Source organism: Athene noctua, chromosome 2 (assembly GCF_965140245.1).
Source record: "Athene noctua chromosome 2, bAthNoc1.hap1.1, whole genome shotgun sequence".
In the NCBI taxonomy this organism is placed as follows: Eukaryota; Metazoa; Chordata; class Aves; order Strigiformes; family Strigidae; genus Athene; species Athene noctua.
In genome coordinates this window covers 148,312,800-148,328,870 of record NC_134038.1, presented here as the reverse complement: position 1 = coordinate 148,328,870, position 16,071 = coordinate 148,312,800, and the positions used below count along the sequence as shown (strand labels likewise).

Sequence of the window (16,071 nt, the reverse complement as noted above, 5' to 3'; positions counted from 1 at the left end):
CAATCATGTTGATGGAACAATTTACTGAGGTTTTGGTGGAACAGTTGCTGTTTGCTTTGCACCACTGCTGTGGGCTGTGGTGTAAATGTGCAAGACATTGTATTTCTATCTAAAAGTAAGTGATTTAGAGGTTTAAAGGACTTGTATCTGATGTTTAACCTTTTTTTTTCCCTTAATTTTAATTTATTGATCATAAAGAATTGTATGTATTGAGGAACTCTAGAGCTACTTCGTGTATTTTCTTCAATATAGTAGCTTTGGAATGGAATTGTTCACATAGAATGCAAACACCTATAAGAGGATGTCTGTACAGATTTTCTAAGTCTTCATCCATGGAAATGCATCATATGTAAATCAGGTTAAATATAATTTTTGGAAGGGTTTTAGCTTCCAGAGGGATGTCAAGTTCTTTAGAGTCTCATATCAGTAACTTACACAGAATTATATATCTCTGACTTTCTTCCAAATAACAATGTTGGAAAAGCAGATTAGGAGAAGATGTAAAACTTACTGCATAGTTAAGAGGGAAAAATGAACATGGCTTCTGTTTCTTTGTAGGCTTTTAAAATGTTTTAGTGGTTAAAAATTACTTTGCATATTCCAGTTGTTGCCTGCTGATATAATTAGCATGAATGCCTTTTGGTTTGGGTCAGGCTGGTAGATGGTGTCAGAAATGACCCTCCTTTGCTTTTGTGGTAGCTTGTACCAGCTGCTTTTATGAGACCAGAAGATGAGCCACTGGTTCACCTTACTGATGGATGGGGGAGACCCTCTCCCAACTGTCTCCTCCTTGTGTATTTTTTTTCCCCTGGTTTAGCAAATCAAATTGGTTACTACTGAGATTGAGCACTAGAGAGGACTCAAGGGATGGATTGTGACCGTGTAGCAGGGGAGGAAGGAGGGAAGAGGAGTGGTGATGAGCCCTTGATTTGGATGAGGTTTTAACCTCATGTCTACAGCTCAGCTGATTGTAACTTTTGTCTTGTAAAGAAAATATAAGATCTATAAATGTAATGCTTGGCAGTAAGCCTAGCACACCAGTTTCTGAGGGAGAGGGAAGTAATCATATGTTTCAGTCAACCAAGGCCTGTTTCTGATTACTCCTTTATCACGCATGTTTCTTCTTTGCTCATTTAACCATTGTAGTAAAGGTTGTCAGTGCCATCAGCTGCTATTGTTCATAACGTCATCTGCCACCAGTCCATCATTCTAGTATCACTGAGCACAGGGCTTCGGTAGGGTGGGTTGGTCGGTTGCTGCTTTGCAGGGATGATGTTCTCTGGCAATGAAGTGGAGGGGAGCAGACAATGTGAGAGGTAACAGCTTCTCCTGCCACAGCATGCATTAGTAACATGATTTGAAGCCTGCAGGTATTCAGCAATAAATGTGACTTAATATTTTTAAATGGTACCTGTTGGAAGTTTTTGAAGATTTAGAATGCAAAAAAAAGTTCTTTGAAAGCACACATAGAAGATGGAATGCCTTTACAGACTCATTTAGATTCCTGTGTATTTTTGAAAATTTCCCTGCTTGCTCTACACAAATGAATTTTTGTTTATTTTTTAAAAATTTGTTATCTTTTGGTACTGTTTCTTGCACATTACTCTTCCAGGAAGACTAGGGAAAGCAGGAACTAATATCTCAAGGCTGATATGACCAGAGGAGAGCATCCTAGGTGTGTCTCATACATCACAAAAGAAGAAAGAGGGTGCTTTTTCTGCCTGCTGGTCCCTTTTAAGCATAGCAGGAATGATATAACTAGATCTGTACACAGTGTGCCTGGGAGTGTTGAATGTAGATTTGTGTTTTCACTTGTAGGTTTAATTTTCCATATACATAGGTTTTATGTTAGCAGGTGATAAGACAGGAGTCAAGAGTATGGTATAGGGGAGAAATGAATGAAAAAAAAATAGTATTACGGTTATTCCTTTGTGATTGAAAAATAAAACCCCAAGCCTCAGAGCATATACCATCAGTTATGATACTTCATAGTGTTGGAAGTAGGAAATAACAAATGAGAGTAACAGAAGCATCAGAATTATTCTGTACAGTTCTGTCCCTGCTGATAAATGCAATAAAGTGCTATGTCATTAAAATAGCCCTCAGAGGTTTGGTTTAATGAGACTTCTTGAACTGGATTAAGAGCATGTTGTCAACAAAAGGGGAGCAACCTCCTTGAATACACCTCACTGCTTCTTACTCCCTCTTACTTTGCTGTGACTCTGGTGTCCTGTTGATAGCATGGTAATGGAATTCAGCTCACTAAACCAGCAGAAAATTAACCTGGCAAAAAAAGATCTTCAAGTATATATTGGGTGTTGCTATCTTTCTTGTTAAGTACTCCAGCTTACATCTTTGCTGCTTCCAGTATGTGCTTGCTTTAGTCTACTGAAACTATGCAGCAATCAAGACAAAGTACAATGCTCTATGTAGCTTAAGAAAATGTTACAAACATACTGTCAAAGTGTGGTCTCATGCTGGCTTTTCTATTGATCACCTAATAGGCCTTGGAAGAAGTAACCAACTAAATCTTTCCTTTAAGGATGTGTTCAAGAAGGTGATGAACTAGTTTTGGTGAGAAGTAGGAAAACCCCCCAATCTCCACGAGCGTAATAATTACCCTATAGTACATACAGTCCAGTGCAGGAGAGTGTTTTGCTCTGGCTGGTGGTTGGAAGTCTGCCTAGTAGAGTGCTTTATTCTTCACTGTAGTGTCAAATGATCAGATTTTTCTGTTTACTTAGGGTTTTTTTTACTGAAAACCTTTGGGCACATTCCACTGTTAAACTGCTTTGCTTGTCTACTCCTTCATCCCTCCACTTAGTTTCCTCTATAAATTGTCCCTTGTTGACAGCAGAGTGGTCATAATAAAACTGAGGTTCTGTCTCCATAAACCATGACAAGTGTGACTGCTCTAATTAATTTTCAGCAACATCTTTCTATTGAAAACTTTTAGGCTGGTGACATCTTTTTATTGAGAGTTTATGAATCCTATCTAACATTTTATAATTCATGTTTAATAATTAAAAATGAGGGAAGAGCTAAGTAACAGCGAAGAAGTTCAGTGATGTAGCTATTTTGTTCAATAATTACTGTATACAAAATAGTGCAGATTTTATAGCATAGAATTTACAATTCAGTTGCATGACTTAAGACACCTTTCCTGTGACTGGAAACCTTGGTTTCCAGTAAGCAGTAAAAATGAATTTGAAAGAACTCCCAACGGCCAATTTGCTTGCACTGACATTTACTCCTTTTTATTTATATGCAGGTCAACTCCCGGAAGTTCCCTGATTTACCACTCCAGGCTGTTACTGATGTGCATAGAACCATATTCACCTGTGAGGAACAGACTCATTAGGTTTCACCTACATAGATAATTGCTCTGGCTTTTAACTTGGAGACATGCAGCCTGGATACTTCCGGCTGAGATAAGACTCCTCTTGTCTGTGTAATTGGCTCAAGATATGACTTGAATGATATCCCTAATTTCTGTTCCTTCCTTGTTGAATTGAGCAAAAAGCAGCGCTTTAAGTAGCTGAACTACTCTGTAGCTACTATAATTGAAGCTAGAGAAGTCTTGTAATTTGAGCTACTTCTATTTGCAGTCTATTGTGTGGTCTGATTACTTGAATAGTTGGCTTCATAATCCAGCCTGGGGGTGTTTGGGCCATCCCTTGGTTTGTCATTCAGCAGTTGTATCTTCCTCAGCTTCAGCGTTCATGCTGTTGTTCATGGTCACTCTCTGTGCCTTTATTTCATTAATATTTCAGTCTCTGAAAGTATTTTATCTCCAGGTGAAATCCTAACTAACATCAGGTCTGGCATAAAAACTCAGGGTCATACTGGTTGTCTCGTAGCTGAGTGGTTTTCTATATACAGTCTGTAGTTCTTGGCAGCAAAAGGGAGCTCTAAAAGTCTGCAGATATTTGATGTATGAAGGTACCCCCTCTAGATGGGACATAATATCCAATAACAGTAGTGCTGGTTTGAGTTAGGCTTAGTTCTGAACAGTGAGGAGTACAGTTTGTTGGAGAAGACAGAGGAAGAATTGGCAGGCACAAGTCAGAGAAACATAAACCTACTTTGCCTCTGCAAATAAGGGTTTGGTTCATCATTGGTACACCATAAGAGGGAAGTGATAATACAAAAGTTTAGTATGGGGCCAGGGGAAGATACTGTGCAGTAGACATGGGGAGGTGTGTGTATGAGAGTTTACTGCTTCCTTCCTACATTTTCTGTCCTTCTAGTAATAGTATCTGTCTCTCTTCATGTAGTTCAGAGAGCAGGCTCTAGTTGCCAAAGGAGGAGGAGAGGGGCATGGGGATATATCAATTGAACAGATGTTTTTTCTTCAGCAGTTTCTTTCAGGGGGTGTGTATGTTTGGGATTGCCAAAATTTAGTAGTTGCAAACTGTAGAGAATCTGGATTATGGGTGATAGTATTTTGAGATTAAATCATGATTTAGCCCTGGCTGATTTACACAAATTCAGTGGCATGTGGTTTTCTTTAAATGTTGTTGTGTGGTAGTGCTGATACAAAACCAGCAGTTCCAGGCTCCCTGTGAGTGTGTGTTGTTGGGGCATTGTATTAGGTGACCGGACTTGCTACTCTCTCATTATGTTGCATGAGAACCAGGCTGTCAAATGGATGTATTTGATTCATTTATGCATGTTGTAATGGCAAGTACTAGAAGGAGGACCAAGCTAAATCACATCTTCTCTTTTCAGACTGTGAAGTCTCCTGCCGAATGTGGCAAGTAGGAGACAGAAATCTCTGTAAAATACTGCCCTTGGTCAAATCTCACTTCATTATTGATCTGTCTTCATATATGACCTTACTGGAAATGTGTTCTCTGTGTGTGTTTACATGGCCCTCCTGAAATTAGAGGCTGTTGAAAGAATAATATGTAATAGTGTCAGTCACTGCTGGGCTCATTACTGCTCTGAGCAGCTGTGTTCACAGTGGCTACAATCAGGGTTACCTTCTTTTTGATTACTTTCCTTCAAATAGGTCTGTGGGGTCCTTACATTTTCTTAGTGTGTTTAATGTATTTGGTAGAGCCTTTGGTTCAGCATTTCAGGCTTCCTGAATCTGTTATCTGGCTTGTTGGAGAGTTGTATTTGTGGTATGTTAGGCCATCTTCTAAACTATTTATTTTGTAATGTATTTTGTCAGTACTCTGTGGAAGGTGAGCTGCTGCTAGGCACTAGGCAATTTTTGATGTGAAGTGTGCTTGCCAAACCTGTCAAATCTTATGGAACCCATTGCAGAAAACGACAAGCAAAAAAGTGACATGTTTTTATGGAAGGTCAAATATTTCTGTATTGCATATGATTTTGGTGTGTTTTTTTCTTACAGAAAAGAATAGGCAATGAGGTTCCTGCCATGGCTGGCTCAGTTTTGGGAGATGTTTAAAACTTTATGGTGATGCAGCTGTTTGTTCAGCCTCGGTTTTGACAACTGCTAATGTCAGTAGAGAGAATTACTAGTAGTAATATGGAAAAGCTGCTTTCACAAGCTAGGTGCAATTGAATGTCTCATTATATATATATATTTATTTTGGGGAAGAAAGACTTTTTCAGATTTTTAGTGATTCTCCCCTCCCAATGTTTAGTTATTTTTTTGTAGGTAATTTTTTTTATGGTAATGAAAGCAAATTAGTCATTTTTTCTCATTTACTTACTACTCACCTAGTTTGTGTGTAGGTCCTCCTAAGAGTTGTTTCTCTGGATAGACTTAAGGTACTTTCCAACTTGAATATTCCTTGACTAAACAAAGTGCATGCATTCTTCTCCTTTGCATCCTCTTGGGATGACTAGGTGAAATCTAAACATCTTAATGTAAACCCTACTTTAGCTAGATTTTGGGAGAACAGGAGAAAACGAAGAGCTTGATTTCTGATAATTGCCTTGTTTATTGGTAAGTGTTTTATTGCTAATTGGGACAGACTGATAGTGTGTAAAGATTTGGAGCAGAGAAGCAGTTGTCCATACAGGCTCCAAAGCAGGTCTCTGTAATTTTGCTTTCTCAGAGGAGCAAAGTCTTGCTCCTGGATAAGGTGAAAAGGTGGCATTGTGAGAGAGTAAACTGGACAGTTGCTTCATTTTAATGCCTAAATGACTGCAGATGACTATCCTGTGGACCTGGCTTCAGTGACAACCAATTTAGCAGCAGTCTTGTGTCATACAGAGCAGTGCCTTCCCCTCAGATGGGGAATGGAATTGGTGTGTGTAACTAGTTGTCTCTGTATGCTTCCCGTATCTTGTTTTAGAATTGCACAGAAGTCTTTCTAAAGTGTAATGTCCTTTCATTACATGCAGATTATTAGAAGTGACGTGGAAGTACTCTGTTCTTATTTTGGTTTAGACCTTAGTGGTTTTTCTTACGAAGGAAAATGTATTTCCTTGTCTGGAAGCTCTTGGTTTTAATCTGTGACCTGAATCGAGATGGAAATAACATTGCCAGAATTAAGATTGAACTGGCCCATTTATTCCCCCAATTATGTCACTGCTAGCCTTTTCTCTCTGATCCGCAATGCAAAAATTGGAGTCTACTTAATTATTAAGTAGTAGTGAATTTAGAGCAAATAAAAAGGACGGTGGCAAGCTCTACTAAATGACACAAAGTAGCATTGGGCAGCCAGCCTGTTTGGTGGGCTGTGAGCTGTGAGTGCTGTTTATGGTATTAACCTCTCCACTGTGTACCTTTTGTTTATGTGTTTGCCTCTGAATTGCAGTTTTTACCCCATAATGTGGCCATGTTGTGCTAAAGGATAGATTAGCATGATGAATGTACTTTTCCACAAATCTGTGTGACTTCTGAGCCTGATGGGTAAAAATGGATGCATTATCTTTAAGCCTATTTCTCCTCCTTCAGTCCTAAAAAGCAACCCCTAAGCAAATCTATTTGAAATTAGAAAATTAATATTAATATTTATTCTTACTGTAGTCTCTTTTTACTTAAATAAAATTTGGGCAGTATGTCTGTTGCTGACTATATAGAATTTCAGGTCATAGAAAGTAATTGGCATGGCAGACAGAAGTTAATAAACTGATGAGCTGGTCGGTAGCAATTGCAGTTTCTGCAGATGCCCAGAAAGAAATATGTTTTGGTTCATAAAGTGGGCTTGCTTGTAAACTTAAAAGATTGACTCGTTCTTGACAAAACAGGAAGGGAAATTTCTCTTAAGATTTTTATTTGTGTGAGAGTTCTGTGGATGTTAAAATCATGAAGGGCATGATGGTCAAAACCAAGCAGTCCATCTATAGGTGTGGATAATACTTCCTCTATTTCTTATCTCCATTATAGATAGGAACACTTCTAAAAGTATCCAGCAAATTGTAGTTCAGCCTGACTGATGCAATTACAATAATGCAGAGAAATTATTGTTTTAAAAATCCAGTTTTGAGACGCTCAAAGTCAGTAAAGCTTTTAATGAATACTGTAGTTCTTTACATTTTCTTATGTTAGAAAATATGATAAATTGAGGCACCTCAATGCATAAAGGATGTTAAACAGTTAGTGAAATATAAGCATGTTTTCCTCGCCACCTTTCTTTAAATGACAACTTTAGAGATGGTTTTTAATACTGAAGTCCTTGACTGTCAAATGTGTAGGCCTTTGCTTTATCTTTATTGGCATGAACAATTCCATTAATCTTATAGCTCATGGTAAAAGGAAGAAAAAAGAATTAAGCAGTTGCATAAATGTCATCTCTGAGATGGCCTAATAAGATAGAGTTTCCTAAAAGTGAAATATTTCTGTGTGACATCTCATTCAGTTACTGGAACCATAAACTTTGCTTTTCTTTGACACAGTCATTTACCTTCTAGCCCATAATTCTTACCTAGTTTTTTTAAACTACCTTAAAAAAAAAGGAAGACAATTATAGAATAGTATGGTTCCTTATTCTTGAAAGTGTCTTCTTTTTAAGGATTATGGATTCAAGAACATGCCCTGACAGTGACTGGAGGAAAATTGGGAAGAAGTTGAAAACATGTGTTTGTAAACTCAGAAATGTTGAGAAGAAAGTGGTAGAAAGAGAAGGTAGTGAAATTCTTCTGTTGGTGAGCTGCTTCTTTTCTTGAGCTGATTTGGTGCTGAAATGTGTAGTGGAGCATAATATTTGTCACACTGGAATAATAAATTCGGCAGTTTGAGAAGGGGAAATACATGAATTGTTACTTTTCTAATATGATAGGGAAGGTGACATTGCCTATCAGGGTTTTAAATCAGGGTGAAGACTTTGAGCTGTTTCAAATCAATGTATTTTATCTGAACAATTCACATTTTCATGGTTAAAGCAAAAAAAAAATCATAAAGTGCGTATTGTGAGACTGGTTTAGGAGAAAAGGTGTCTGTGGAAGAGCCAAAGTGATGTTTAGAGCAAAAAGCTCCTCTAACCATCAGTGAAAAAGTAACAGAGGAAAAGATCTCCAAAAAACTGAAACCAAGGCTAGCCTGCTGTAAAAACCCAGCATGCCTCTCCATCCAGAAGTAGTTGCTGTGTTAGGTCATCATATAATGAAAACCATTTTATTGTTTGGAGATTATGGAAGATTTTGTCTTTAGTCAAAGGATTTGTCTATGCTACTGTGCAGTATTTGGACATCCGTATCAATTTTAAACAGATGAGCTCTGGGATTAGATACAGTCTAACTATGAAGCATGGGTTCCAATGTAGGCTAGTTTATGAACCCAAGGAAGTAATTAATATGATGCTGCTTTCCAAAAGAGGTGAGCTTTTTAGCAGACTGAGTCCATAATTGAAGATTTGACGGGGATTGTAGTTGTGCAGTTGCAACAGCCTTTATATATAAAACCTCTATCACATTATGAGTTCAAATTGTACAAAATCTGGTCCAGAAAACTGCCTTAATTGGGGAAGAAGGGTGTGGGGAAAATTCAAATCACTAGGAATACACAACGGAAAGATTTGGCAATCCTACCTTAAACTTACTGGGATTACAGAGCAGTGAAAACTTATTTCAGATGGTTAGTTTCTCAGATGTGTTCAGAATAAGGGGCAAAAAGAAGGAAGTTTTTTTAAGAGGTATTTTTTCTGCTGGGAACATTGCAGACTTGCATCCGATTGACAGTTTCAGTGAGCAGTGCACCATGTTATGGATGTGCAATTGAATGCTGAAATGCCTAGAAACATTTTGTTTTGATGGTTTTTTAAAAGTGTGCATTTCCACTGGATGATCTGGAAATGCTTAATTTGACAGGAAATGAGAAAATGAAAATTCTTAAATCCAGTGAGGTGAGTAAATTACATGAGAAATGTTCATGTCATGTGCTTCTGATATTTTTGGGTGTCTTTTTAAAACTTTTTTTTTGTTTTTAATTGCCTCAAACTGGAATAGTGTTGGAAATGTCAGATTTTCTCAGGGAAGACTTGTATAGCTGCTGTTCTCTGTTGACAGGCTCTGATGGTAGACTATTTTAATCTGCTATATTACCAGCATTTTACCACTTTTTAAACCATAGTTACTGCTTTTTCTTGAATTCTTTTTGTATGGGGAATGAATAATAAATTATCATAATATACAATATTAATATATTATAATTATTACTATAATAAATGCTCATATCGGTGAATGCAAAATCCAGTTGAAAAAGTTTATTGGTACAGTGGTGCATTCTCTTCCTCTCTAAGAATTTAGAAGGCAACATAATTGCACTGCCTAATATGTCATAGTAGTTCTGCCTGACTTTTTTGTTTTTTTAAAAGACTGTAACAGTGAATGGATAATGGGGATATGAATGAAACCTGATGAGTGTGTAATTAATACAGATAGTTAACAGAATTTGTAAAACTGAGGATTTATTCTGACAGTGTGCTGATTTTGAAATATGGGAAGTAAAATAGAAATCAAGTGTAATCAGGCTATATTGACAAGTTCATGAGTAACTTAAATCTTTGTAGTGTCAGACTGTGGGATTTTTGTGTTTTTTTCTTTTTTCTTTTTTTTAACTTGATAGAGCAGCAATAAAATTCTAGTTTGCTGGGTGTGGCTGAATGTTTTATATTGTAATTGATATGGCAGAGGGGAGTATCCTGGTGAATCCCAGGAGCTTGAGGGAGGCTGGGCCAGAGGAGCAGGAAGCCTGTAGTCTCTGGACAGATTTGAGTTTAAAGTGAGAAATCCAGTTGGCCAAGGCTTTTCTTTTGTAAAATGGTCTACTTTTTCTTCCTGTAATTTTATGTGTCTACTTTGAACACTGCTTAAGCAGTTAAAACTGCTTAAAATGTCTTACAGCGATAATTTTATAGCTTACCATTAATTTAGAAAAAAATCCAGAATTATGATTTTGTCCAGTTCTGGGATAACAGAAAAATTTAGCTGTCTTGGAAGTATCTGTCAGTAACAGTTACTTCATCATTTTTGTATAGCACTAATTGTGTGTCTAGTACAACATAACTGGACTCTGCTAGCTCTTACCTGACTTGTTCTCTAAAGCAATTAATTACAGGAATATGGCATCATGGGTAAATGTGTGCTCTGTGAGCAAGGCCAGTAGAGAAATACAGGGTAAGGTGGCAAGATGAATCCTTTCTAGAGGTTAGTGCTGATATATCCCTGGTGTTCAGAACAAATGGCTTTTGGAACTCAAGTTAAAAGATATCCCTGTCGTTTTGATACAGTTACATGGGGCTTTTAAAATGGGACACGTATCATTCTCTTCCTTATGTTCTGCTTTATATATAATGCTTTTTCATCCTTTTAAAATGAAGGAATCTGGTCTCCATTTCTTCTGTGTTTTTGTGATGATCTGACCTGGGTCATCACTTGGTCTGTGATGTAAGAAAATGTTTCTGAAAGCTGCTTCTGTTCTTCTATCTCTTTCTGTCCTCCCTCCCCCTCTCCTTTGTATGAAGTCTTGTGCTGCTTGGTTTGACATTTCATTCCTTATTCCCTCTTCCGGCTTTTGCTATCTTTTAGCAGTTTTCAAAGTGCATTGTCCCCCTCCTTCTCTTGTGAGACTGTAGTTGTCTGTGCAGTTTACTCCAATCTTTTTGTGTGATAACACTGTGCGAAAGGTGAAGAGGGGAGCTGTGCAAACCATAACTCTAGAAAAGCAAATACTTGGTTCTGTGTGATATAAATAGTGTCAGGATGCCTGTGAAAAGTTCCTGAGCTCTCCAGAGTCACAGGAAAGCTATTTTGTTAACATGACCAGTTTTTGTTGGGCAGTTGGGACTTACGGTTCTGTAGATCTTTTCTCGTATGACTGTCAAAGTTAGCAGATATAGCAACTGGTTCATCTGAGATAAAAGAAGGCAGTATACTTGAAGAGGACAATGCTAAGACTTTTGAGAATTGCTTACTTTTTTTTTCCCTGAAGATTACTGCTTGAGTTGCACTGGAAACATGTTGCATGCTTTTACAGGCAACTAAGACATCACAGGTACTGAAAACTGGAAGTACAAGGCCAATGAATGTTTTGTGTTTCTGAGACTGTACATGAAATAGGTTAGGGCTGGCAAGAAGGTCAAGTTAACATTACTGCTGTAGCTGTGATAACAAGGATGTGGAAGGATGCTGTCTCTGTATGGATGGATTTGCAGAAGTTGCTGCTCTCTGATGTCATTATCCTGGTAAAGGTGTATTCTGTACTCGAATGGCTGGTTTCCTTCCCTGGAGTAGCTTTATGGCAATGCAGAGCCCATCTTTATGGAGCTTACTGTCATTCTGGGAGTGCTTTGCTGGTCTAGCATACAAAGGTTTCCAAGTTGAAGTACTTGTTAGTATTTATGTAGCTTAATAGATTCTGTTCTAATAGACTCAGAGGAACTTTAATCCCTGAATCCTTTGGTCTTAATAAAAGATGATTTTTCTTGCCTCATCTTTCTTTTTTCTTTTTAAAACTGTTCTTCTTTTTGCTATTTGTAGAGTGGTACTGCAGTAACCACAATGATGACTTCTAAGGTAGTAATCGATAAAAGATGGCCTGATAACAAAGGCTGAAATAAATGATTTGTACCTGAGTAATAAAAGGACAATGAAATCATAATGAGGATGGCACAGGCTCAGAATGGACATTGCTACGTATAAAGCCTAGGCTTGATGGCTAAACCCAGAGATTTCTGAAAAATTGTCAGTTACAGAATCACAGAATCATCTAGGTTGGAAAAGACCTTGAAGATCATCCAGTCCAACCATTAACCTCACACTGACAGTTCCCAACTACACCAGATCCCTCAGCGCTATGTTGACCTTACTCTTAAACACCTCCAGGGATGGGGACTCCACCACCTCCCTGGGCAGCCCATTCTAATGCCTAACAATCCCTTCTGGAAAGAAATGCTTCCTAATGTCTAGTCTAAACATTCATTGGCACAATTTGAGGCTATTCCCTCTTGTCCTGTGGCTTACTACTTGGTTAAAGAGACTCATCCCCAGCTCTCTGCACCCTCCTTTCAGGGAGCTGTAGAGGGTGATGAGGTCTCCCCTCAGCCTCCTCCAGACTAAACACCCCCAGTTCCCTCAGCCGCTCCTCCTACTGCATATGCTCCAGATCCTTCACCAGTTGGATGGAGAGAAGCGCTAGCTCTAGGGCCAAGCTACTGTATAATTTTCTCAGGGACACAGCATCATTCTGTTCAGTGCTCTTCTTTTTCTCCTGAATGTGTAACAGATATTCCTAAAATGGATAAGGAAAATTGAGAATGAGTGAAATTAAAATTTACAGTGAAATGTGCAAGTCTGACTTTTTTAATTGTATGTTTTCCAATTCTGTTGTTTTCATGTGCAGTTAAGTGCATCATCTTTCCCTACTAAGCAACCTGAATAGGAAAAAATGGTTTGTAAGTGGGAGAGCAGTATTGTAAAATCATTTAAAAGTCAAACAAAACAGGAAGGTTATGGATTGGTGTAATACAAGTCCATAAGGTAATCTGAAATTTTGGGAGTTTCTATTTAAGGCCTCCTTATTTTTAATGCTTCTATGGAAAACATTGTGGTAGTTGGCATGCAGCTTGCCATTTCTTTAGGTTTTTTTTTTTTTTTTTTGTGGTGAAGATAAACGGTAGAGGGAAGGTGAAGAGAGGTGCTAAATGACTACAAAAGGGAGGCTTTCATTTTGTTTCAAGAGGGCAGGGTCAAAGAGGCACTCATGGGAGATGTGGGAGATAGAATCAAGGCAGGAGTGAGGGCTGTAGTGAAGCACTGGTTTATAGTTCTTTGGGACAGGGATTGTTAATCTGTAATAATTTAAAGAGAATTTGATCTTTGTTCCGTTGTGCAGGCAGTGGCAGCAGAGGGTTTTGCATAAATGTGGCAAAGGAAGGTTGCCCAAGCAGAATGTCTGAAGCTCTGTAAATCGTAGGTAATGATTCCTTCCATCATGTCTGGGTTTATTTAGCTTGAATAAAGAGATGAGCACAGAATACCAGTAACTTCAACAGGTTGTGAAGACAACCCTGGAAATATTCTGTTATGGGAAAGGATAGAGGTGTTCTGCATATAGGGCTATTGACGATGGGCTAAGACAAAATGCCACTTTCAAAATGAAGGAATGACCTGAGCAAATTTGGGGTGTACAAAGCTATAGAAGACTGAATAATCAGTTTCTGAAATACTGTACACAAAATCATGAGACTTACGCTAATCCTATCTAGAGGAACAGTAGCAAATAGTATGCTTTCCAAATGCCCACGTTAGTTGTATTAGCCAGATTGTTAGGGCTGTATTTAGTAGAAGCTAAAGGGGTAAACCTGCATTTGTGTGATCTTTATTCTAGTCTGTTGCGAGCCATAACAAACTGTCCTCCTGCTGGGAGGTCGCTGTCCATCCCCTCTTGGTAAAGAGTTGAAGTTTTAAATAGTTGCTCTGTATAATAGCATAGATGATTTTCACAGGCGAGTGAAATTTAAGATCTGTGCTGCTGTGAAAGATAGATTTATTTGAGGAAAAAATTTTTTTTCAACTCTTGAGATTGAAAAAGGTCTTTGCTTTCATTTGGTGCACTTGGACAGTGCAATTAATTTATTTTTGTTTGTATTATCTTGTGGTCCTAGCAGCTCGTTCATGGTCGAATGGGTAGTGTTTGTAAAAACTTCTTTTTTTTAAAATCTTTGTGGTTTCTGGATTTTTATTGGCTATTTCCTCATCCTAAATATATGACTAGCAGTAAAAGTGTTTTTTTCTTTGTTCGAATTTGTTAGCAGAATGACCAAATGGAGTCTACACTTCTCTCGCCTCCTAATTGTTTTCTTATACATGGGTGTCCATACTTCCTACCTAGTACTTATTGGGGACTGAATGAATGTTTAATTCCCTTGGCCAGTTTTCAAAATTACACTCAACATCTGTATGTGGAATATTATCACAAAGATGAAAATACCATGGTATCTTTAATTGTGCTCATCCCTCTGCAAAAACAATGTCACTTTACTGAAGGATTAGTTGTGGGGAATTTGAATGTCTTTTAAGGTTATAAATGGAAAAAAAGGGGAGTGGCCAAAACCCCTCCAAACATAGCAGTCTCATACTTCTTTAGTGGAACCTCTTCAGTTAAAAACTCCTTTCCTTGCTTTCATGTCTTGTATGTGAACCTCACCATTAATTTGAAAGAATAATGAGTAAAAGAATAGCTCACACATGCCTTTGAAAAATCAAACCTAGTCATCAAAATAACAGTACCTTATAAAATTATTACAAACCCTTCATTTGTTTATAACCTTGATTTAAGAACAGTCTGTGCTCTTTGAGTAAATGTGTGAAAAATTCTTCAACAGAAATACTATATGATTGAAATTTCTTTGAACAGGTACTTTGTGCTGGACTTTGAGACGGGGATTCTGCAGTATTTCGTGAATGAACAAAGTAAAAATCAGAAGCCACGAGGAACCTTGTCTTTGGCTGGAGCTATAATATCGCCCGGTGATGAAGTGCCACACATGTTGGTGGTATACTCTGCTAATGGAGAAATGTATAAGTTGAGAGGTACAGTGCTGCTTAAAGTGCCAGATGGGCCATTCTTCTCTCCCATTCCTGCTTCTGCATCTCTTATCTTGTATCTCATTTCTCTTTTACTTCCATATACTGTGAGAAAGTAGTGGTTATGCAACTATATTGTTGCATACTGTAATAGAAAGCACAGTGGAAGAGTAATCTGGACTTAAATATGTTTGAATTTACAATATATAGACTTTCAGGCTGGAAGATGCCTCAAGATGCCTTCTATAAGCTGCTGTTGCAGCATTTTGATTGTGTAACATATCCTGTTTGCTTCCAAAGGACAAAAAAAGCTGTTTTCATTGCTGTCCACTACACAGTGTATAATTTCTAATACTGTTCTCCCCTGCCACCATCTTGCAGATAATGTACAGTAATGAATCTGCTGATGTATTGGAGAAGGGAGAATTGTCAGTGGAAGGCTGTTAAGATACTCTGTTCTTGTCAATCTTGGAAAAATTGAATGCACCTTTAACATAAAATTTTGCCTTTCCTTGCTCCTAAATGTAAGACAGACAATATAGAGTATGTAAGAGTTACTTTGGAATAATTTAAAAGAAAAAAAGAGGTGATATTCTGATTCAAAGATACTTTCAGTATGGCTGATTAATCAGGATACTTTCATATCAAACTAGGTTATAAAAAACCCCAAACTGATATTTAAAAAGTGACATGTAATGCAGTGTAACAGAAGTTTAAAATTATGTTAGTTTTATTCGGACCACAATTTATCAGTTGTCTAGCAGGACAAAGTATGCAGGACTTCCCTGTGGTACATTGTGTTGCTGTGTCATGCATAGAACTGAAACACAGGAACAGCCAGGGAGAGTTTCTGTTATAAATGTTTTGGAATTTGTGCAGCTAGAAATCATGAACACTTGTGGTTTCACTATGCTTTTTCAGTCACTTCGGATTATCAAATACATACAATATGCTGCTTTTAATGAAATCTACGATTTAAATCGGTAAATAATTTTTATGCGGAGTCAATAACCATTGAGATACTCTTACTTCCTCTGCTATTAAGTAAAATATTTACTGAAATTATCCACTCTGTATTGGTATTCTTAATCAAGATTACTGCAGTAGTGGTTTTTTTAGAAC

General features: G+C 37.7%; 1 protein-coding gene across 2 annotated transcripts in view; it reads left to right on the top strand.

The window, feature by feature from the left end:
- OSBPL10 (oxysterol binding protein like 10) overlaps nt 1–16,071 on the top strand; it is a 120,176-nt gene that overhangs the window by 19,923 nt on the left and 84,182 nt on the right. For both annotated transcript variants that reach the window (XM_074900582.1, XM_074900583.1), the window contains exon 2: nt 14,780–14,955. In XM_074900582.1, coding sequence (XP_074756683.1) covers nt 14,780–14,955 — 176 coding nt within the window. The remainder of the gene's footprint in view (nt 1–14,779; nt 14,956–16,071) is intronic.